Here is a 24,989-nt window from a genome sequence, read left to right on the forward strand (position 1 = left end):
ACAGGGTGGAAGCAGTGTACCAGAAACTGTCGGAAGCTGCGGAGAATGGATTTTTTTTTTTTTTTTACATGTAGACAAAAACAATTATTGATCTGGAACACACCTTTAAATATTAAAAGCCCAGACCTACACACCATATTTCCTGTAGTGGCATGGAGGCATTTAGACACATGCAGATTTGTGTTTGTGTTCGTGTGTGTGTGTGTGTGAGACCTCTGGTACCATACTGTCTCTCATTGATGGTAAGTCTTGGTAGTCTTGTGTAGTTTTCTGGTGTATGCATGGAATTTTGAAATGTGTAGTTTTCTGGTGTATGCATGGAATTTTGCCCACTTTTGATAACCTTGATTCATTTGAAAAAACATCCATTCATTTACAAATACACACTTAATTTGGAAAAAAGACACAGATACTCTGCTCGCTGTTCAGCCATGTTTACTACAGTAATTGTTTCCAATCTACATTTATCAGCACAGCTTGTTGAGTTCTTTTTTTCATTTATTTATAACACCATCAAGAAAGTTTCACTCTGAAGAATATGATGCGGCGTGTTCAGCCTGCCTCCACACACAGTACACACAACACACGCACGCACACATCCTAGTTTTTTATTTACATATAGACGGAATGAGTAAAAAAATCTAATTTAACATCTTAATGTAAGAGTCATACCAAAGATATGGCCACCCAGTGATTAAACAATAGGAAATATATATAAAACAAATACAAAAATAAACATAAATAGTCAAAGTTGCTTCAATTAATAGAATATGATTGATTTTTTTTCTTTTACATTTCAAGTTAATAATAAATAATCACCACAGAAAAAACAAAAGAATTGGTTCATGAGAGAACGAAGCCCCGCCCTCAACAACCGGCAACTTCTGTACATTAGCTTATCATGTTTGACATGATGGAGGGGGGGGGGGGGTGCCGAGGCTGAGTTGTCTTTTGCAGCACCATTAACATCCACGAGTTGTGTTATCATGACAACAACACTGATTTGATCTTTGCGCTCATCGCTTGTCGGGGGACGAGCTCGTCTTGACGCATGACCTCGTTGTGCTGTCATTATATACATTCTCAAAAATAAGTAGACACGTGCGCAAACAGCAGTAGAAAATAAAATATAACATTTTGGAGTCTGTCATGGGCGGTTAGTGTGAAAATAAAATGTGAGAATGTATTTTCCCAGGTTTTGTTTTAAATCCTGAAATTAAATTAATTCCATATTTCTTGATTATATTCATAATTAAGGGTTGGGTTCAGCAACAGCTAGATTTTTTTTTTTTATTCTTGAAATGTCATAGCTCTTAATTACAACTCAAGGGAATTTTTTTTGCAGTTGTTGCAATTCCACTTTAGTCCTGTTGGTGTCAATCCTTTGCCTTTTCAAATTATTGGTGACTGTTTAAAAAATATCAAACCTTTCCACCACTTCCAGGGAGGCTAATACTAATACTTTTTTTTTCTTACTATAAGTCAGCTACATACATCAGTGTCAAGAAGATAATGCAGGGTCTGGATATTGCCTGAATGTTGTGTACTGTATCGCAAACATATTATACGGGAGAAAAAAGCAGCAGTCTTAGTCCTTTTGGCACTTTTTGATTTAACATGGATGCGTGATAAGCACCTAGTGAGTACAAGGGTCCGAAAGGAAGGGAGCAGTTTGATATGTTGATAACTTCAGCACTGATAAAACTTTTACTGAGGTTTTTTTTTTTTCTTCCTGGCATCTCAGCATACTAGCACGTTGTATTTCATATCAACAGGGGGGGGAGTACATTTTGAGTTTTGGCTACAAAATACACACCAAAAACTGTGGTTATATTTGTATTGCAACATTATGACTGGGTTTCCAAAGTAATTTTTGAAGTGTTAAGTTGTGTAAAAAAATCCAGCACGCCAATCAGGTTGATATTATCCTTATGCAAATAGTCCCTTCTCTGACAAGTCAGAATTAGAAAAACAAAACAAAAAAAATACACCAAAAACATGTCAATAAAAAGTATCTCACGTACATCCGCATACAGTACTGTACAGCCATTATTAGCTTTGCTGTTTTAAAAGTGTTGACACGGGTTATTTTTATCTTCTGACAATGATATCAATCGCACCATTTCATCATCAGTCACTATGGCACTCCGTCTGTTCATCGTCCTCCATGAACCAGGAAGTAGGCTCCCTACTGACCAAAAGATGGACAAACTAACACAAATATTATATGACAACACCCTATTACTCATACTTTAGTGAGTAGTTCAGCCATGTTGGAGGGCTGCACAAAAAAAAAAAAAAATCTAATGGTGGACTAAGATCTTCACGGTACCCTATGTTTTTACTTTTCCTATACTACATTCACAAAAGAAAATTGTCCCAAGGAAAATTGAAGTTGTCTGTGAAAATTAAAATTTGTGAGGGGGAAAAAAGTAATAAATCCCTAGCCTGTGAGAAGTGCCTGAACTTAGTTCCTTAAAAAACATATTCATACCCCTTGTACTTTTTTTGTTGTTGCATTTTTGTGACCATCCAATCACAAATTTGAGTGTATTTTTGTTAAGATTGAATGTGAAAGACCAACACAAAGTAGCACATACTTGTGAAGTCAAACAGGAAGGAAAAATGGCTTTCAAAATTTTACGTGAATGTGTATGCCTGAAAAATGTGGTGTCCCCAAATCAAACATTTCCATTTAAAGATGAGCAAAGCTGGTAGAGAGATTCCCCAAAATACTTGACCTGTTGAAAGGTAACTCATCATATTGAGATTTGTCAGATTTTAATTCTCTTAAAATTTGTTCCGATTCAGTTATTTCCTGCTTTGTTTTGGCCAATCACACAAAATCTCAATAACCAATTTTGACATTTGTTGTTGTAAGGTGGCAAAATGTGAAAATGTTCAAGGTGTAAGAATACTTTTTCAAGGCACTTAGCTTCGACACAAGTGGTTGTGCTAACGTCACCATTTGATGTTTAAATTCAATTATGCTCTTTCTTTATTTTACCTGTGAGTGTAGCTTATCCTTGAATAAAAGGCTGGTATGCGGTTTCCTTTTGTAAACGACATTGCCATTCAAAAACTAATTCGCTCTCTTGTTAGCCTAGCTACATTTTCTTTTGGGGGTATTACCATTGTGAACTTAAGGTTGTATTTCCAAATGACAATTACACCACCCCTCGATCCTCACTCGCTTGACAGACAATTCAAACCTACTTTCCCAATAAAAAGTGAAAAAGACTGTTGAAGAACTATGAGCCCCACTATGAATCTTTTGCTAAAAGTCAACTTGAATTAACATTTAGACTCTGTCGAGTCACTGGTCACCTACAGTAACTACGTGTTTTACTAGCTTATATCTGACATTAGTATTTACTTGACTGTACAACAGTGTGAGGTGGCTCTCTAGTCCCGCCAGTCCTTGATCATGTGATGTAAACACTTTCTGCCATCATGTGGACCTAGAAGGACTCGTGTGTGATGCTTTCCGAGGTCAGAAGGACATGCAATCGACTGGAAGTTGTGATTATGTTTTCACTTGGCGAGACAACAGTCAAAATGTTTTGTCCTCTCAACATTAAGTTAGAACTCTGCTCAATCGGCTGATGACGTGCCAATGTTCAATTGATATCTTTTTCGCTTTTGTTTTTACACGAAAGATCTTTTTTTTCAGTCTGGTTTTGAATAATGGTAACATTTAAATTACGGATGGAAGGCTTTTGTCAGCATGTGATTTTGCTCTTCAAGAATTCCAGATCCCAGTCTTTGAATTATCACCTCCCCCCTTTTTTAGCAGATAGTAGGGGGCGAGGGCTTTCCACAGTCTTGAGCTCATGTTCATTCATGCATCATCTCATTAATCTCATTCTGACATGAAGGATGAAATCTAATACTGCACTTCTCTGTCCCACCATGAGAGATTAAATTTCTCACCTCCAAGCGTTTCAATTAGACAACGATTATCCGATTCCTACTCCCTCATCAGCTTTAACCTGGACCTGGTCAAGCGGAGAGAGTGCCTTAGCCAGGGATTGCACTTCACATTTTACAATCAAGTGTAGACACCCGTCTTTTGTGACCAAAAAAACCTGTCCATGTTCAATGTCTGAGTGTCTCCTGGCAGAGCGAGCCCTGGGATGAGAACTGGTCTCTGGCTGAGCCTTGACCCAAGACTGCATTTCTACAGTGTAAGAAGCCCGCGTTGACTAAACAGTGGTCTCATACTCCAGCACCTCTTTGCTGCCCATCATGCTACTCCGGTATTGTATCCTGGGGCTGGACGCTGACGTGGTCTCCAGAAGTAAGATGGTCTTGCGAAGGCGACGGTCAATGAAGTGGGCATCCCAGGCCGGATACCTCTTCCTTGGGAGGTCGATCCGGATCACAGGGCCTTCTTGTGAGGAGGAGGTCCTGTGGAGGAGCGCCGGTGAGGACGAAGGCGACGGACGCACCTGGAAAACCGGCAGGCAACTGTCTCGATCCCTGTCCCTATCCGGATCCCCGGGAACCATGTCTCCCGTGTCTTTAGTCCTGGGAAGAGTCCTGGGAGGACTGGTGATGACCATGTCTGTTTGCGAGCCTTGGGATGGCGTGAGACAAGCGTCGATCACACCGCTTGCGCTCACTATCCCCTCATCCACACACCCTCCCCAATTTGTGCCCAGCACTGGCCCGTCAGGATGCAGCCAGCAGTAGTAAACCAACATGAAGAAAGTCCCCAAGGCGAAGCTGCAGGCCACCAGGCACACCACCACCAGAGCGTACGAGTCGGAGGTGTGAGGGCCACGGTATGTGTACCAGGCGGCCGTCAGGGCCACGTTTTCCGCCAGCGTTACCGTGTAGTAGACAGTCATGCGGAGGCGGCTGGGCCCCTCCTTGACGTTAAACCAGCAGAAGATGTAGATGATGCCCACCACCATGTTGTAGATGATCTCCTCCCACTTGGACATGCAGAAGTCAGTCTCACCTTGGATTATCCAGAATGTCATTATACACCTGAAAGACAGAAGCATATAAAGTAAAGGAGTAACAAATCCCAACATTGCTGACATGACACATGATTGCAAATGTGATTTCATCCAATGTCTGTCATTGCACATTTCCTGGATAAACACTTTCAAGGCGGGTTCGCCGTGTTGTGTGGCACACCAGTGACTGACGATGAATATTCCAAAATAGAGCTGGAAGACGGAGGCAAAGAGGGCAAAGGCCACGGTCCTGGCCCCGATGGTGAACAGGTGCCAGAGGATCTGGGCGATGACGGCCTTGTAGGACATGGGCAGCTTGTCATCACGCGAATCCCTCAGAACCTTCTGGTAGGATGCGATCATCCAGGCCAGCGACACCAGAGAGGCCGAGGCCGATAGACCTGCACACAGACAACAAATTCATTGAACTTTCTATCTTTTGAATCCAACATCATCACATCGTCGCTTCTTGATGAATCTCGTGAGTCAAGAACCACCTGCGTTTCCCTCACCTTGCAGCGGCAGGACGGCGTTTCCATGGATCATGATGCTTAGCTGAAGGACAAGCTGCGGCGCCGACTTGAGGAATGCCTCCAGGAGACGAAGCATGGTTATGTCGGCGCTCTCAAACATTAGCCGCCAGTGGAAACGGTTGTGGGAACCGTCACCGTGCCAGCGACTCTGAGCGCCCAGGAAGAGTGCGTGGATATACCTGAAGAAGAGGGAAGGGCTCAAGGTAACTGCTTTGTTGCAAAAAAAAAAAAAAAAAGATCCTGTGATGTGTCATTTTTTTTTAGCATCCTGCTGTAGCCTTTTGTGAGCCTGGCTAAATGGAGTTGAAGAATTACCTTGATTCACTTTGATTGGCACATGGATATTTTTCTGTCTCTGCATGTCAGAGAGCCAGGGAGAGTGAGCGAGAAAGAAGAATACACAAGTGCGCTGAGTTAGGACTTAAAATACAAAATTAGGATGAGAGATTGAGGAGGAAAATCAGAAGAACAGGTGCGGAAGAGAGGAGGAAGAAACAGCAAAGTAGAGGAGACAAAACAAGACTAGGAAAGGTGAGGAAGACAGAAGAATGAAGAAAAATGAATGAGAAATTGATGTCGATGGGAGCAAGAGAAACATAACAAAGCAAAAGCAGAGGGAATGAGGATGTAGCTGAGGAAGAGAGGGAAGGGGATCAGGGAATTGCTGAAGAGAGAGCAAACAGGAGAAGTGGGAGGAGAAGGCCAAAAGATATGAGAAAAACAATTCATGAATGAAAAGTAGACCAAACAAAATTGGAAGTCAGGAAGCAGGAAGGGAAGAGAAGCAAGACCAGGGTAAAAAATGAGGTGGAAGAGAGGAAACAGGAGCAGGAGAGGAAGTAATACTAAGATAACAAAAACCCGAAACAAAAATAATACAGTCAACTAAGAAGGGAGATGTGGAAATGAGAAAGAGAAGCAAGTCAGGACAGGAGGAAAAATAATATGGATTTGCTACCATGACAACAGTATGTATGCACTTCTCTTTCCATATCATTTCCTTCTGTTTCTTTTATGACCTTTCCTGTGACAGACACAAAGCTCATCATCTATCTACTGTGAGCTTGAGCTAGCTAACTCTCTTGCTATCTAATCGCAGTGCACAAAATAACCATTCACGCATTACATTCACACCATAGGACAGTTTCGTTTTCCAATAAAGCCAAGTTTTGGGGAATACGGGAATTTGGAATACTTGGGAAAGGACGAAGTGGGGAGAAAATAGAAATGAAGGAATAAAAGTAGGAAGGGGAAGAAGGCTGAGCTGCCACCTGTGCTGATCCATCACAGTTTATGAAGCACTCCTAGAGAAACAGGGAGGTGAGGAGGAATGGACGGATGGAAGAAAGAGAAAAATGAATGATAATGGGCTCATAAAAGTGACGAATGGCGGGAGTCGTATCCTTTTTCTCTTTCCACTTTTCAGCACTTTCCTTGCCTCCATTCATCCACGTGCCAGGGACATCTGATGATTTAAGGAAACAATTCCATCTCCATTTGGAGGAAGGAACCTCAGGCTTGTAATGCCATTTGAGTCCATGCGAGGCATCAGCGAGTCAAATTATCCGACGTCGACACTTTCAATCAGGGTTGATGCGGATTAGTCCATATGTTCTCACGCAACTAATTTATGTTTCTGCTTTTGAGCTCGATAAACCCTTGAAGGTTAGGCCGAGCACTACACTCACCAGACCCGCTGCTACAAAATTTGTGGCTCAACACTTTCAGGATATTTCATCACAGCAGCAAAGCAAAGCACAATGCTTGGCTTGTCTTCCTTCATCTAGGCGTCACGAAAGATTCCAGATGTCATTCCTGACATTGTTTTTCTTTGGACTATTGTATGCTTCCAACTTGGGAGTAGTTCAGGGAAGGCCCTGTTGATCTTTCAATTGGATAAGGATTTTGATTTCCTTTTGGTGTCTAGCCGTTTCTCAATGACTCACACACTATTGAGGCTCCTGTTTTTTTAAATTAATTAACTATTAAATTCCCTATAATGGTTTCTTCAAACTTCAAGGCAACAGCACAATGTAAGCTGTTTGCCAGTGGCAGGGAAGATTTTTTTTTCATTGGCACAACCCGCATACGCTTTACAAATATGGCCCTATTTAAAGGGGAAATTAATAGGCTTTCCGCCAGAATAAGACTTTTTGCCAAGAATCATAATCCTTACTAATGTACTAAGTAATATTACTACATTAAAATATTTTATGAATATGAACACGCTGCACATCATTTTCAACACATTCATTATACACAAGTGCACATTTGTATTTTTTGGCCCCTGAGGTTGACAACCCAGCCAAAACAAAATCAATTGAATCACCCTGTGTTAGAAAAATTGTATATATATGTTATCATGCGTTCTCTAATGAGTACTTATTCACAATGTTACTGTTCAGTATGCTTGCTGCTTTGCCTTGCTTATTCTTATCTTGTACAACAGAACAGAAGGATTACGGCTGGGTCAGGGGCGAGATGACGGTTGTGTCAAACAAGATGCTGCTGACAGCTCAGCGTCCACCAGAACAGATCGTGAAAACAACACGTCAAACGATGCGTCATGAACCTTCTGATCTTCCTTAAAGAACGTCACTTTCTCTTTTTATCTCTCGGAATACCGCTTAAACTGTTTTGCTGATATAGCCATATCTGCACGCAACACTTTGTGCGTTACTTTTTGTTTCTTTTCTTACGAGACGAAGCCACAATCTCTTTCCCCCCCCCCCCCTTAAGGGCTAATCGTCTCACACTGTGGGTAGGGCATTTCCAAATAAAAAGAGCGAGGAGTGTAAAACAGATTTTTAGTGTATTTCGGGACTGCTGTAAGTCTGATTGCACTCCTCGCGAGAAAAGACTCAACATTCTGCCTCACTGGTTTTGTCTGCTGATCCTTTTGCTGATTCTGAACCTGACAGATTTTTGGGGGCTCGTTCCGGGGTCTCAATAGACCTATTTCAGGGTTCCGGCCGACTTTTCGACGCAGGACAAGTCCTTGGCCAAGGCATATAGATAGAGAAACCCTTTTCACGGGGCTGTCTCGATCAGTCGGTTGGACACCGGAGTGGTTGACGAGATCATCCGAGGAGAAGGCCCAGCAGACTGTGAGTACGAATCTTGATTCTGTTGAAAGGAATGAAAGTGTAGTGGCAAGAGGTCACTTGAAACCTTGACAATTCTAGACCCTATCAAGTGCATTTAGAAACAGTTAAATTCTGTATGGGATGCTGGAGTCCCCTGACGTAAACGTCAGTTAAATTCCATAGGAGGGCAGACTCCTCTGTTTTCTAAAGAAGTAAAGACGTACAGGTAGTTGGAGCAGTTAAATCCCGCTGAGGTGTCGTGGGGCCTCCTCACTAACCTTCCTAATGTGTTAGTTTTCTGCTGCCATCTGTGGTGGGTTTTCCTTAACCCTTGTTTAGCTGGTTTGGCTTCTTTCTCCATGAAAAGATAGGTTTTATATTACTTTGAGAAAAAGGTAAAGATAAGTTTTCCTTGCACCATAGGAAGGTTAAAGAGTTTGTTAAAATCCACGGGAGGGCGGGCTCCGCTGCTTGCCTGTGAGACGATAAGAATGCGCATTGTGTGAGTGTGTGTATGGTTTGACTGAGAGTGATCTCATTTGAGCTCTCCTTTATGTAAACAGTGGTTTTGTGAGAGTAGAGGAAAGGAGACATTTAACCACTGTTCTGTGAATTAAATTGGCTTTAGGACACTGTAGGTGCCATTCGAATTGCCAACTCCGAAATTTAGAGAAATAAACCATGGGAAAATCAAATAGCAAACAAAAGCCGCTACCCCGACATGAATTAAAATGCAAGGGGTCGACACCGAAAATATAAAATATCTTGACAAATGCATATTTTGGACAGAGGTGGTTGCATTATGCGACGTGGCGGTGGCGAGGCTCTCCGCACTTCAGTTGCTCCCCCCACCCTTGTTATCAGCTGGGAAGATTGTCATGTCTATGTTGTGGGCCCGTGTGTTTGTTTCTGTGTATGTTTGTCTTTGTGTATCAGTTCGTTATAAAGGTTGGAATTGCGTTAAATTGGTGCACGAAAACGGTGTGCTAGACAATGGTTTATCAGATTTGCATTGTTAAATGTAAAAATTAGAAATTATAGAATAATATGACGGTTGTGGGCAGAAACTCATCCGACGAGGAGAGTGCCCAACCCTCATAAAAATGTGAGAGTAAGAGAAAACATACATTGTAGAACTGGATAAAATTAGGTTAATGATTAGAAATCAATGGTGTCATTATTATTCTCTAATCCCCTGCATTGCAAATGTCTTCTTGATGCAGATAGGTTAACAGGCTAGGACTTTAGTGAGGAGATAATTTATCAATTGATGGGGGTTAGTAATTGTCCGAATTCTAGTCACATGTTTTGAGGGACCACAGCAACAACACTATATTTAATTTGCAGGCCATTATTTAGTATGATATGACAGTGTCTAGCTAAGTAGACTGTTCTATCAAAAAATGTGAGAGTGAAGGAGGTTTGATTTGTAATCTTACATTTGGGTCCCATTTTGAAGAGTCTCTGCAGGAGCATAGATTGTTTTTGTTTAAAGATATGTTTAACAGTTTATCTCGGTGCAGTAAGGATATAGCAATTTTGCAAGACTTAAAATTAAAAATTAAAAAGCAAAATTACATTCTCATTTTCCCAGATGAGAGGAAAATTGAAAGATAAGGAAGACGAAGAAAAGATAAAAAAGAACTTGCTGTTGCACTGACAGGAAGATGATGACACAGTGTCAACGCGAGCTCGCTTAAGAATCGCAGCTAAGAATGTGATGAATGAAGATGAGAAAAATGATCAAATTACAAAGACAGATGTTGTGGCACGGCAAAGCGAACCATCCTTTCCGTCTTTGTACCCCAAATTAAACAACTCATTGCTTCCTATAATTTGAGAGGTGATGAAGTACAACAGGTTTTCATGGCATCCTTAACCAAACATTCGGCAAGCGTTAAAGGCACCTGGAGTCCTTTTGATCTCCAGGGCCGTCCGTTGGAATATAACAGGGTGCCATTACAAATACAAATTGACCAACTATTGGGCAGGATAAAAATAAAATTCCAACGTAGAGCAAATTACACAGACATTGGCCGAACTAAACAAAAACAAGATAAGTTGTTTGAAGACTTTAGACACAGACCAGAAAGAGTGTTCAACTTATGTCTATGATCAACAACTCAAAAATGCTCTACATGCAAATTTGTGACCAGTATTATGTCGACAACGAATAAATTCGACAATTTTTTTCCCTATAAAATGGTGCCGTTTGGGTTTGAAGTATATGGTCCCTTCAAAGGAGGAAAAGCATGATTTAAGATACGCGATTGATCAATGAGAAGGCTATCCCTTGTGCCAGGGGTGTCAAACTCATTTGTTCGCGGGCCGCGGTGTAGTCATGGCTTCTTTTGGAGGGCTGGTATGACTGGTATACCCGAGTAGATGTGTGAGCGCCTCATATTGTGGGAGTTGCAAAACAAGCTGACGAGTAACTCGCTTTCAAATCAGACAAATACGAACTGGTCTAATATTTAAACTTACAACATTATTAAGAGGGAAGATAATTTGCAATTCGAGTAATGACATGAATATGAAGCACAATTTGACACCTGTGCCTTATACAAAGGTAAAGTAGGATTAGGAATTGCTTGCAATATAATTACAAATTAGTTAACACCTGTGTGATTGATTGATTGATTGATTGATTGAGTGATTGATTGATTGATTGATTAATTGATTGTCAGATTGAGTGAGTGAGTGAGTGAGTGAGTGAGTGAGTGAGTGAGTGAGTGAGTGAGTGAGTGAGTGAGTGAGTGATACGGTTTTGCAGCTTTTTCACGAGGCAATTTAAGACCTCAGAGAGGAAAGTTCCCGACTCTATTGTATCCGTTTCAGACAATACATATGGTTTATATCCAATTACATAAATGTGAAGGGAAAGAATATTGTTTTTTCTGCATTTATTTGTTTTCTGCATTTATCTTATTGTAAAAAGGTGATCTCCGCAGACCCAACCTAAGTACGGAAGGTGAGCAAAGTCTGGTAATAGTGCCTGATCCTGGTGCCAAGATCCAGGGTTGACACGAAAGCTAGCAGAAGCCAATTTCCAAGACACCAACCCGAAGCTCAGGGTGTTGACTCTGAGGAGATCCAAAAACATGAGCATTAGAGAGTCATTTGGTGAGTACTTTAAGCGGGCTGTGGCCTGCGCAAAGTCTGCCATGTGTTTTTGGTTGCTTTTGCTGGTTTGTGTGACCATTGTATTTTTTTTTTTCGGGGGTTATTTTATTGGGAGGGATGGAGTACCATGAGCCTCGAAGATTCTTCTCTCGGGCAACTACCAACGCTGATTCTAATCAATATGGCTCATGGGGAAAAATTGCTAGACATAAGCGCAACACAAAATCCCCTTTTGATCATGTTGTTTGTACACCAGACCGCGTTCCAACTTGCGTACCATGGCTTTTGTCTTGGACTTACAATAACTCATTAATGTTTACTGTGGCTCCTAATACATCTTGTTCTATTATTTTACCTATGAAAAGTTTGAAAGGTTTCGAAATGGTCACCCCGCTCTCTGGTTCCAGTGAAGAGGCTGTGTTCTTTGCTAAACGAGTGACTTTGAAGAATCAGGGCACAAGCCTCCTTTTGACTCTTACACTCCCTGATGGTCAAATTCGTCCGAAGTTCCTAAGTGTGCTGTTGTTTTAATGTTAAATTCATCCATTTCACCCACTCATGATTGTATTAAATGGGATAAGGTTTACCCTGTTGCCTCTATGACAAAATATAAACCCCTTTTTTCGTCCGATGTAGCTAAGGGTAATTTTACATGCATTAGATTACCTGGTACTGGTGAGAAGCTCGGCGCCCTACCTACTCCATGGTGTGAGTCCATGACCAATGTCACTGCCCCTTTTTTGCCCATTGCTCGTAGTGATATTTGGTTTTGGTGTAATAGTAACAAACTTTATGATAGGTTGCCTTTAAACAGCTCTGGAATTTGCGCTTTGGTAACCCTATTGTTTTCTGTTCATTTGATACCAATGTCCTCTTATGATCTAACATCTTTTGCTAAGTCCGTAGTGCCCGAATACTGGCCGAGAACGAAGCGAAACGCCGAATGGCAGGGCGCAGCTAATCCAACTTACATAGACGCCATTGGTGTTCCTAGAGGAGTACCAGATGAGTATAAGCTGGTGAATCAGATAGCAGCTGGTTTTGAATCCGCCCTGTGTTGGTGGTGTACTCTTAACAAAAATGTTGACAGGATTAACTACATCCACTACAGCGTGCAGAGGCTTGGAGACTGGACCGAGGCGTGTTTCAAGGCGGTCCACTCCCAACTGGACGCTACTTCCCTTATGGCCTTCCAGAGTCGAATGGCCCTTGACATGCTACTCTCAAAAGAGGGCGGTGTCTGCGCCATGTTTGGTGAGCAATGTTGCACATTTATTCCAAATAATACTGCAGCCGACGGAAGCCTGTCCCAGGCCCTTGAGGGTCTGAGGACCTTGAATGGGAGGATGAAGGAACACAGTGGGGTGAACACGGAGGTTTGGACCGACTGGTTGAACGTGTTCGGAAAGTACTGCACCCTGGTTTCCTCGGTCCTGGTCTCCATTGCCGTTTTCTCTGCCATTTTGACCCTGTGTGGATGTTGCTGCATTCCTTGTCTCCGATCCTTAATTAATAAGCTAATTACAACTGCTATCTCTCCACCAGCTGAGACTTTTCCGTTGCTCCAAAGGGATGACCTTTCGATCGACGGGAGTTCTTTCTCTAGTGACGACTCTGTCAGCGAATCCATTGTGGTAAACCTGTCCGATTTGTTTCGTGACTCTGGCTTTGACGATTAAAACTCAATTTCCTCCCACGTGTAAGTTAGTTCTTGCGAAATGTGATCCCTTGGCTGAAAATCTTTTGAAGTGGCCATATGGGTGATAAGTTAGTCCCCGAGAACTTATGATAAACAGGGGGGAATTGTTAGAAAAATTGTATATATATGTTATCATGCGTTCTCTAATGAGTACTTATTCACAATGTTACTGTTCAGTATGCTTGCTGCTTTGCCTTGCTTATTCTTATCTTGTACAACAGAACAGAAGGATTACGGCTGGGTCAGGGGCGAGATGACGGTTGTGTCAAACAAGATGCTGCTGACAGCTCAGCGTCCACCAGAACAGATCGTGAAAACAACACGTCAAACGATGCGTCATGAACCTTCTGATCTTCCTTAAAGAACGTCACTTTCTCTTTTTATCTCTCGGAATACCGCTTAAACTGTTTTGCTGATATAGCCATATCTGCACGCAACACTTTGTGCGTTACTTTTTGTTTCTTTTCTTACGAGACGAAGCCACAATCTCTTTCCCCCCCCCCCTTAAGGGCTAATCGTCTCACACTGTGGGTAGGGCATTTCCAAATAAAAAGAGCGAGGAGTGTAAAACAGATTTTTAGTGTATTTCGGGACTGCTGTAAGTCTGATTGCACTCCTCGCGAGAAAAGACTCAACATTCTGCCTCACTGGTTTTGTCTGCTGATCCTTTTGCTGATTCTGAACCTGACACCCTGTGTCTGTGTATTTGTGCATAGTGTGGGGACCCACTGTCCGACACGGTCTAGCTTTTCCCAACACATCGCTGCCATGGTTACGCGGTGGCATGAACCACCGCGAAAATAGTTGTATGAGTATCCACACTGCTGATCTGTCTCTGTCTTTCTTGCACACACACATACACACACACACACACACACACACACACACACACACACACACACACACACACACACACACACACACACACACACACACACACACACACACACACACACACACACGCACGCATACTATAAATATCCATGTGCCACTCAAAGTGAATCAGTTGTCTATCCCCAAGCTGCTGTCCCACATAGCCACTCAAGTGAGCTCTGTGTGTGTGCGTGCACGCGCATCTTTGCCAGTGAGTGCTATTTTGAGCCAAGTGTTTGAAATCCAGGGAGAAGCAAGTGCTGTGTGTTATGCCGCTGCTACTGTGTATGTGTGTTGTTTTTGCAGTATAAACACGGCGTCCCCTGCTAGTGATGCAGGCATCCCTCAGGCCAATCAGAGCAGGGAAAACAAATGCAGTGCCACCCTCAGGCTAGTCACTGAAGAAAGTTTCAATTGTGGAGTTTGAAAAGATGTGAATCAAAATAAGAACAACAGTGGTGGTGGCAGCCAGTGGTTAAGTTATGGAATGTGCAACAACGCCAAAGATGACAACCAAACAGTGGAATGTATAATGTTGAACGGCCAATGTGAAATTGTGGCAAAAGTTACACAAAATCTCTGCCCATATTCAAACCTGCCATGACCAAAGAGCTTTTTGAGAGCTCAGTTCAGCAAAGAATTTGCTTTACTTCTGTTTTTCGGTTCCAGTAATTTCGATGTGAAACCATGTCACATCAATTGTAGGCTAGCTTAGCAATTAGGATTATTTCTGCATCTTTCTTTGTGATCCTCTCAAGAGAATACTTATATAAGATAAGACAAGATAAGAGATGCTTATCAGAAGTGCAGATTTTTCACCACCATGGAGGTGATGATTCCTGACTTAATGGCAACATGTTTAGCCTCACTAGCTAGCCAGATAAATCATTTTGCTAGCTAGGCTAACTAAATTGCACCAATCTTGCAAAAACCCAAATGGCACCAACGCAGTAGAATGACTCACATATTCTTTTCATTGTTTTTTTTTTAACCGTAAAAGCAAAACAATTATTTGCCTGCTTTTAAATCAAATTTTCCACTGTTCACATGAATCTTCACACTAGCATCGTCTGTGCTGCTGCTGAAAAGTGGCCAAATCACAGCAGGAACTAAACAGTCTCCCCATTAAAGTACAGAATGAGATTTTCACCCACAGATAAAAGGAAGGTTGGAGACAGGACGGGAGCAGGAAGCGGAGGAGGTGCTGTTTCTAATTTGGGAGGTGAAATGAACAACAGAGGATCATGTGGACAAACAGGTAAAGCCAAAAAAACACGACAACGTGAAAAGAGGAATCTAAAGCGGAAAGACGGCTGATGATGATTGCGGGAAGCGCCGGAATATGCGCTCGGATTTCATTTCATTTGTTGCCACTTCAACATAGGAGTGTGCACGAGTCTGCAGCTGTTGCTCCATTCATGTCTTTATGGCAACTGTGAATGATTTTAATGAGGAATTAACATTAAGATACCAGTCTGTGTGTGTGTGTGTGTGTGTGTGTGTATGTGTGTGTGTGTTTCGGTAAACTACATGAGGCAAAATAGTGGCAAGTTGATGAAGATGAACACAGGAGACCAGAATGTAGCACAATTAACTGTGCAAGAAGCACATTTTATATTTGGAAAATAAAACTCCAAGTACTTAATGACTTAAAGGTCCCGATTGTTCATCGACCATTGAAGTTTATTTAAAGCTTTACACTTAAAGATGGTCCATTAAACATCATTTCAATAAAGGTTTGCACTGTGCCCTGCTAGCCACCGCGCCATCAAGCACAGGGGTGGCCAAGCAGTCGGTGGCTAAGAGCCGCCATTTTTACTGTTACTGCAAAGAGCAACTTCATATGGGCAGACATAAACTGCTCTCATCCTTTAAGTCTAGAAAGACTTAATAAAAACAACAACTATCATCTATGTTACTTATATAATGAACAGGCTTAACTATGTTGTTTGTCTGCTTGGTCATTTTCTGACCGGTTTGGGGAGGAAAGAAAAATAATAATAACAAAACTCACACTTAACATACCCTAAAAATTGATCTTTCAGATACATCTGATAATTGGCTAAGCTGACTTTAGACAGGAAAGGTAAAAAGGACTCCAGATTGTTATGTGTATGTAACCTGGTGGTGGTTCAAGGTACTTCTCTTCCAGGGTGCGGGGAACAACTAATGCTGACTCCGCACACGTTATGCTGATAATAGCATTCTTAACACCCAGACTAAGTTCTACTCTTGTTCACATCAAGAAAAACTTGCACCTGGATGATGACATTCTGCAAAGACTTGAGGAGTAGGAAGAGGAATGTTGACATAAGAGCATGATGCAAAGACAGGAAAGAGCAGCGAGCTGATGCAGAGGAGTTGTCAGTACGACAAAGCAGGTAGATCCACCATAGCAGGAGTTTCAGCGTTTCCTGAGACGTTTTCCAAAAGATGGGACTTACAAATAGTGTACAGGTGACCAGGGTGGTGTGATGATGTAAAGTCGCGGTCTGAGCAATTGGGGCAGGCATAGAGGCTCAGATCCAGATCAGAGAACTTTCCTAGGGTGACTCTTGGGCTTTCATCATCACAATATTCTCTGGGAATGAGGTGTGATGTCCCTTTTGTGCAACCTGTGCAGTACATTTAAGATTCAATGCCTGAGCATAAAATCTTCTGAACGCGTGGTGTTATGAGTTGAAGACCGACAATGATTCTTTCGTAATCATTCGTACTCGCCGTCTATTCAAGTTGTCACAGATTTTCCTTCCAGGTTGTTGGTAGACAATGAATGTTTTTCTTTCTTTGTATTTTGTCATATTTACTGAATTGCAAGCTTATTGTTGACAATGTTTTCATTCAGTGTTCATCACAAGTAAGATTGTCGACCTTAAGCAACTCCCGAATGATGAATGGGCAAAATGTGACATTTGTTCGAGGCACTTTCAGAACATTTGAAAAAGTAAGCCAACCTATACAGCTGAAAAATGAAAACTGCCCTTATTTGTCATGGACACTCATTTTCATAACTTCAAAAAAGGTGCGACCTTAGCCTTTAGACTACCGTTGGTTGCCCTTAGTTACAGGCTGCAGGTTGCTCGCTCTTCACACTTACTGCTTCACGTCCTTCTTTCCGTAAAGGATTTGGGTAAATTCATTATTTCCGCTTCAATCATCTCGTTATCGCTTCAACTTTTCCGCCCTTGTTTCGTTGTCCCGCCAGCCATCTTTTCCTCGACTTCCTTTCTTCATCCTGAATCTAAAATGACTCATTTTAAATGTTTCTCATTTCTACTTTCCCTCTCTTCTGCTCCTGTCTTCAACACCCCCCCCTCGGCTTGCTATCTTAATTGCGCTGCATGCTGGAGAAGATGGCGTGGCCGGACTGCCTGCTGCTTGTCTTCTCGGCATTCGTTCTTATTGTGACGAGCAGAAGAGAGAACAAGAAAGTCTTTTGTTTCCCTTTGACAGAACAGAAAGGAAATTAAGAAAAACATTGTTCAGAACCCCCCCCACACCCCCGCTACCATTGGTGCAGTGACGCATTCTTCCACATTCGGTTGATTATTAGAGACAAAGCGTAATGGCGTTTTACAACAAAGCCTGTCAAATAAAAGGCTAGTGCTTCCTATCATAATTCGTGGAACCAGGCCGGCGTTGAAGTCACTTGGTGTTGTTGCCCATGCACTTAGCAGAGCACATAAAATAACATGTGTGTTTTTAGAATGTGAGATGAAGCCTGAGAGCCTGAAGAAAATCTATGAAAACTCCACAATGGAGGCCAGAATGTAAAAAACTAATTTGAGTTAAATGTATTTGAGTAACAAACAAAATCATAACTAACTTTTTAAATGGAGGTCATACGCTACTTGTTAAACAATAACCCTAACCCTAATTTGAAACCCTAACTTTATTTTGAAACCCTATCTTGAAACCCTGACCCTACACCTAACCCTAGTTTGAAGCCCTACCTTTAAGTTGAAACACTCCTTTGAAACCTTAAAGCTAGTTTAAAACCATAACCCTAGATTGAGAAGCTGACTTTAGTTTGTAATCGTACTATGATATTTAACCAATAACCCTACTTCAACACCTAAAACTAAAAACCCTAACTCAACCCTAACCCTAGTTTGAAACCCTAACTTTATGCACAAAATACACAAAATTATAGTGAACTGGATAAAGTTGATGTTTTATGGTTCAAAAGGTGAACCTGTGTAATAAGATTTCCATTTCAAAATAAATCTGAGACTGTGTCATGATGCTTTATGAGTGGATCTACAGTGAAGAAAAAAATGTGTTTGAAAAATGTGTAGGAGTGGGCGACGCCACAAAAACATTCAATGAAGTGTGATGAATAAAAGAGTGCCCTTTAAAGTTTAGCTTGCGGCAAACAGGCTTGGCGAGCCGAGTGAAAGCGGAAGCTCAACAAGCTTGGTGATTGATTGTTCAGGCCCGGTGCTCGTAGAATTTCATCTGTCACCAAGATCGGGGGCGGGCTCGGTCCAATTGGAACATCCATCAAACTAAAACATCAAAATGGCTGAAATAAATGCACCAAAACAAGACAATATTCTCTTCTTCCTACATTGTCCACTTGTGTAACTTAGCACCCTAAAAAATAGCCGCAGATGGCACTGGCGACGGGGGAGGACACGTCCCCCTAAATTTCAAAAAGACCACGATCCATCCCCTCCACCTTCATCATGTAAGGCGACAAAAATCTATTCGTCCATCTGTCCATCCATATTAAATTCTCACTATTTGACATGTTCGAACATGCATCACAAGTCATGCATTAACACCATTACAATATTGGTGAATATTTCAATAAAACCACTAGAATATGAACACATGCACTTACACATGCAGAATATTAATGCGTGTATTTATAATGCTCTAACGTCGTGCACATTTACAGCTGTGTGTATGTGTGTGTGTGAGAGTGTGTGCGCTACAGTTTGTGCAGTTCTCAGCATGTTTTTTTTATTTATTTACACAAGCTGCATCAAGGTCACATGGGGTTTGTAACAAAAAAAAAATCTTTGTGCCTGTAGGATGTTGTTCAAAATCAATAAGGAGCTAACACTGATAAAGATTAATACAGCGGAATGAGTAATCTTGATCACTGGCGAGGTTGTGCACTTCCGACCATGCAGGATATGTCATGCATGATGTCACCCCAGAGTATGTCACGTTTACGTATTCACATTTGAAACGGGAAGACGCCAGCAACACACGTTCCATCCGTTGTCTGAAGTGAAATTTTACGTTTCAGTATCAATGTTAAATATTGTTTTCTGACAATGAAAAAGAAATTGCCCTGTGACAGTTTGATCAATTTTGGCCTCATCTTAAGCATCAACTCGCTGCGTCAACATTTGATAGAGCAAATAAGGTCTTTTTTTCATCTCTTAAAACAGCATTAGGGGTTGAAGTAGTAGCTTTGAGGCATCACAGAGCTTTTCGGCTTGTGTGGGTTAAGAACGGTTCATCTCATAAAAGCTGCAGAGAATTACAGCTGATTTCCTTCACTCTGCCTTTAATGGGCTCCAAAAACCATTACAGTCCATTCAACAGCAAAATAGTTTAAGTGCAGTTTGCCTTTCAAACTGCATCAGCGGATTAAGATTTCATTTGAACGCTAACTTGGAGCAATTCTGACAGAGCGCTTCATTTGGGGCAAAAGACTGTAAAACGTGTTGAACTTTGATGCTCCCTGAGGAGTAGCGGGCAACTTATTCCAGCTGCATCCAAAGCTTCAAATAGACACGACCGCTTGGTGGAAATGACCTCGGCGTTTGGTTTGCGCTCCGCTGAGCCACATTTTAGCTTTGAATGCTTTACTCCATTCCATGATGGCTGGGGTTCTGAATCAAAAAAATGTCATGTTCCTCCAATTTTTACTCTCGCAGACATGAATGTCATGAAGACCGAGCTAAGATTCACTGGTGCAATAAAAGCGTTCTCTTCAATCAAACCCTTTTGAACCTTTTCAGGAGCACTGGTTACTCCAGATATTTCAAAGTTGTTTTCTATGAATGAATTTTATTGTCAAAGTTGCCATACACTGTCATCCACTAGTCTGCTGCTTTTCTAAGTGCAAAAAAAAAAAAAAAAAAAAGTCAAAGTGCAATGCAACAGTGCGCTTGGGTGGAGTTTTCTTTTTTGGGTATTTTGATAGACAGGTAGAATTGTGGGTAATGGTGCGCTTGCACCTTTGTGGGCCTTTGTGGTTCGGAAGCACTTTTTTTCCCAGCCAATCATAACTGGAGGCAAACTACGCTTGACATTGCAGAAACGGAAATAGACTCGTTGGGGTTAACATGAATTTCAGTTGTCTTTATGGGAGCTCACTTTATCCCCCAGACACTAGGCTCTGCTTCAGCAAGAAGGCAGGCATGGAAGGCTCACGCTCTTCTCCGAGATCCAGCCAAGTGTTACACACGCGAGATTCAGCCCGCTGTTAAGCATCGATTTGCTGGTGAGATGACAGAGTCAGGTTCTGCTCAGGTAAGGAATGCCGGACTTGCTAAGCACAATATAAAAAGGGACAAAGGCTGGCTTCTCTTGGCTAACGCGTGGAGAACCTAAAACAGTGAAGACCTACAGTCGAATGTTCAACGCACAAACACGCGCGGTACATTTGATTGACAGCTCCCAAGAGGGCTGCTGTGAATTATTCAGCAGCGGCTGACAGACAAACATCAGACAGGCAGGTGGCTGCCGACCATCAACACTTTCCCCGCGGGCATATTTTTATTCATAATCAATAACTCTATTTAATTTTACATGAGCCTCCGTGCATTCGCCCGCCGCCATTACATGCTTCGAGAAAAAAAAAAAAAAAAAAAAAAAAACTTTAAAGACACACTGTTGCTTGACACACTGCAAGTACTCCTTCAGCTTTAGGAGCTCATTAGTTTCAACTGCAGGAATTTCTCAAGGGTTAAAAAGGCAACAGTAAATCCCAGAAGGCCAAGTTGCTATGAGACGACATGGCACGGTAGTTAACTTATAAAACTGATTCGTCAACTACTACGTACTGAAGTAATCACAAATTAGGGAGCTTTAATTAAATTAATTATGCCGTCATGTTGCTAGCATCTGGTGGCTAGTCACGAGCTGCTAAGCACACTTAAAAGCTGGGAAGAGCCATGGGACTTTTTTTCATGGAGTATACAGTAATAGGCAAAAATGGCTCATCTTTGCTTACAGACACAGTTGCAGTTCCAACGGATGATTCATTTTTAAACAAACCAGGCTTACTCAGAATTTAAATTTTAGCTGGCAAAATTGCTACTGTGGTTCTGGCGTCACTTCTCAATGACAATAATCTCACTTACGAATGTTTCTAGAGAAGAAAATACCGTTTACTGCTATGCTAAATGAAAACCAGTTAGTTGTTCATTTTAAAATGTTATTTTCCCCTTTTGTATTCATAATTGTTCTTTAACCCAGCAAAAATATATTTTTTATTTTTATCCCAATACTTGATAGAATTATCAGTCAGTTATCCGAAAACTAAAATATTTGAAAAGCTGCGGCCCAAAATGTAACTTTGATAACAAGTGATGATGTTCACGGTGATGCTGCAGGCAGTTTAATGGTAGTCCGATTATTTCACATGACTTACATCATACAGGACTCGTGCCAGAAGTTTTCTTTTTACCGTAATTTCCGGACTATAAGCCGCGACTTTTTCCCAAAATTTTGAACCCTGCGGCTTATAGTCAGGTGCGGCTTATATAAGATTTTTTTCGTGATTTTTGTGATCTTGATCACTTTTATACACTCGTAAAAAGGCTGTGGACCACTGTTGTGCGGTATCTTGAAGAAAAAAACTAAATAACAAAACAAAAATACTATTTTGAAACACTACTATGGCTGCTGCTTATTCTGCCTGTGTTGCTTGTGACTATTATGAGCTTTAGTAGGAATGCACGCTAGGTGACCTGCGTCAAAGGGCTCTAAACCCTTTCTCTTACTCTGCCATGTGACTCAGAAATTACACAAAGCAGTGGTGCTGTTTGGACCATCTCCATTGTATTAAAACCCAATCAATCAGGATTTAAATTCAATTCTTCTGACATTTTGCTTACCAAAAACAAGTTGTAATTAATGTGAACTTTTAATGCATTTTATTCAGAAGGTTACCGTATTTGCCGGTGTACAGGTCGACTCGGTGTATAAGTCGACCCCCTAAAATTCGACGGAAATTTACGATTTTATGATATATCCTTTGTATAAGTCGAGCTCAATTGTTGCATTATATTAAACTTCAAAATTCAATATGCGAAATTTATTGACGAAATGTGTTCAAATTCCGGGAGGCCGTGCGCATGCGGCTGTTTATAAGCACCGCGGAGGAGATCGCGGCCGGCGAGCTCGCGCACGCCACCCGGCACCAACGGGAGGCCGGAAATAGCTCCAAGCCGAGCGGATCGGCACTTTATAAGCACCGCGGAGGAGATCGCGGCGCCTCATTGGACTTCCAGCGGCCGGCGAGCTCGCGCACCCGCCCGGCACATCCGGGAGGCCGTGCGCACGAGCCAAGTGGCCGAAAATAGCCCCCGCCGAGCGGATCGGCTGTTTATAAGCACCGCGGAGGTGGTCGCGGCGTCTCATTCGACTTCCAGCGGCCGGCGAGCTCGCGCACCCGCCCGGCACATCCGGGAGGCCGTGCGCACGAGCCAAGTGGCCGAAAATAGCCCCCGCCGAGCGGATCGGCTGTTTATAAGCACCGCGGAGGTGGTGGCGGCGCCTCATTCGACTTCCAGCGGGCCGCGCACTCGCGCACGCCGCCCGGTTCAAATTTTCTAAGTGCAACGCACAATGAGATGCATGAGAAACGGCCTTGGTTACCATCACATTTGAAGCGATGAATACGAAGTTAAATTTTATGACTCGGTGTATAAGTCGAGGTCGATTTTTTTCGGTCGATTTTGGATCGAAAAAGGTCGACCAATACACCGGCAAATACGGTACTTTGAACCCTGAGGCTTAAATGGCGGCGCAGCGTATTTATGGATTTTTACGGCTTTCTGTGTACTGTCTTTCTTTGTAAAAAACTCATGTGCACGTGCGGCTTATAGTCCGGTGCGGCTTATGTATGAAAAAAACTAAAATATCCCTGAATTTTAGCTGGTGCGGCTTATAGTCCGGTGCGGCTTATAGTCCGGAAATTACGGTAGTTGAACTGCGCTTCACTTTGGTCAACCTGACAACAAATTGCCGCTGTCTGTTTTATTAACCGCAGAAATTTTTTTGTTAAACTGTATGGGCTCTAGAGCAAAATTTTAATTTGACTAGAAGTCTGATTATTTGTAATTGCAAAAGCTGAGGTGGTCTGCCTGCAGGCTTTCAGACTAGCTTGTTTGGAGACAACCGCTACATCACTAGACAAGCCAGGGAATTGTGGTGTCATACAATTGGTGAGACTGAAATGGAAATATCTCATTCACTAAAGGCAAAATGAGGTGTGACCACTTAGCATGCAAGGATGTTACTGCCATAATTAACCGCTGTCGACGGGTGAGACGAACGTTAAGCAGAATACTCCAGGCTCAATTACATTTGCTGCACTAAAAAAAGCACAAAAGAATAACAACAAATGTCAAAACCACCAGCCAAGCCATCTTATTTCACAAGTCCAACACAAAAGTGTCATAAATTCATCAAAACCGAAGACGCCACTTCTGCTACTTGCTTATTCATTTAATGGCATCAAGTTCTTGTTGCCAGTGGCAGTCACTTTTAACAGCATCCACTTTACAGGCTGGTAAAATTCAAATTAAATGCAAGGGCAATAACACACGCACACAAACGCACAATCAAGCTGGCAATGCTCCACTCAAAGCCATCGGTCCGCTTGGAATGGGTCCAGACAGTTCAACTCTCTCTGGGATCGATTGATCTGGTTTGGAGCAGAGAGGAACTGATCGAATTGTCTGAAAATTTACATCATGTACAATCACGAGGGCCTCGTTTATCTTAATTTGTAATCATCCTTGGCCATGATTCCCTCGGTATGATTTTCTATGGCCACAATGTATCCCCATCAGCGATGGTCTGCATTCTCTTCTGCACAAGCGCAGAGTTTTAACGCAAGAGCAGACATCTCAATTTTTTGTTGATTCTAATGCTGTGACAGGCTGGCTGACTCTTGAAAGGCAGAGCCAAGGCCAGAGTGGGACTCGTTTTCAGCCCTGGAGTTTCAGGGCTCAGACTGGCCCACTTTTGTTCACATGAAGAAGATGAAGATACGCAATTTTACACTTATTAGTGTATAAATATAAAAACACTTACAATTCTCTCCTATCAGCTTCGTTTTGCATTTGATCAAAAATCAAATTTATAAATGAATGTGCATAAAAGATCATGGTCAGTGTTTATTTGAGCAAGTACAGTAATCCCTCGTTTGTTGCGGATAATTGGTTCCAAAAACCACCCGCGATAAGTGAAATCTGCGAAGTACGGTCACCAATAAGAAGTACTGGGCAGGCAAACGAGTTAGCGGAAAGACGCTAATTCGCGATCGTGCTAACACGCAAAAACGGACTTCTAAAGGAATGTAAATGAACATTTGGAGCAATACTACATTGTCCTAAAGGTTAGACACATGGTTCCTCAATTTAGAAGTTGTATTTTGACTTTTAAATGTTTTTTTAATTTGGAAAAAAAATCCGCGATGTAGTGAAGCCGCGATAAATGAAACGCGAAGTAG

At 42.0% G+C, this 24,989-nt stretch overlaps 1 protein-coding gene across 2 annotated transcripts in view; it reads right to left on the reverse strand.

Moving 5' to 3' along the window:
• Positions 1–418: 418 nt before the first annotated feature.
• Positions 419–24,989, reverse strand: part of LOC148402364 (XK-related protein 7-like) — a 38,995-nt gene continuing 14,424 nt past the window's right edge. For both annotated transcript variants that reach the window (XM_088400481.1, XM_088400472.1), the window contains 3 exons: positions 5,480–5,679; positions 5,149–5,368; positions 419–4,995 (listed from right to left, as the gene is read on the reverse strand). In XM_088400481.1, coding sequence (XP_088256607.1) covers positions 4,206–4,995; positions 5,149–5,368; positions 5,480–5,679 — 1,210 coding nt within the window. In that variant the 3' untranslated portion in view covers positions 419–4,205. The remainder of the gene's footprint in view (positions 4,996–5,148; positions 5,369–5,479; positions 5,680–24,989) is intronic.

Source organism: Syngnathus floridae, chromosome 2 (assembly GCF_059516105.1).
Source record: "Syngnathus floridae isolate MCC-2025c chromosome 2, RoL_Sflo_1.0, whole genome shotgun sequence".
In the NCBI taxonomy this organism is placed as follows: domain Eukaryota; kingdom Metazoa; phylum Chordata; class Actinopteri; order Syngnathiformes; family Syngnathidae; genus Syngnathus; species Syngnathus floridae.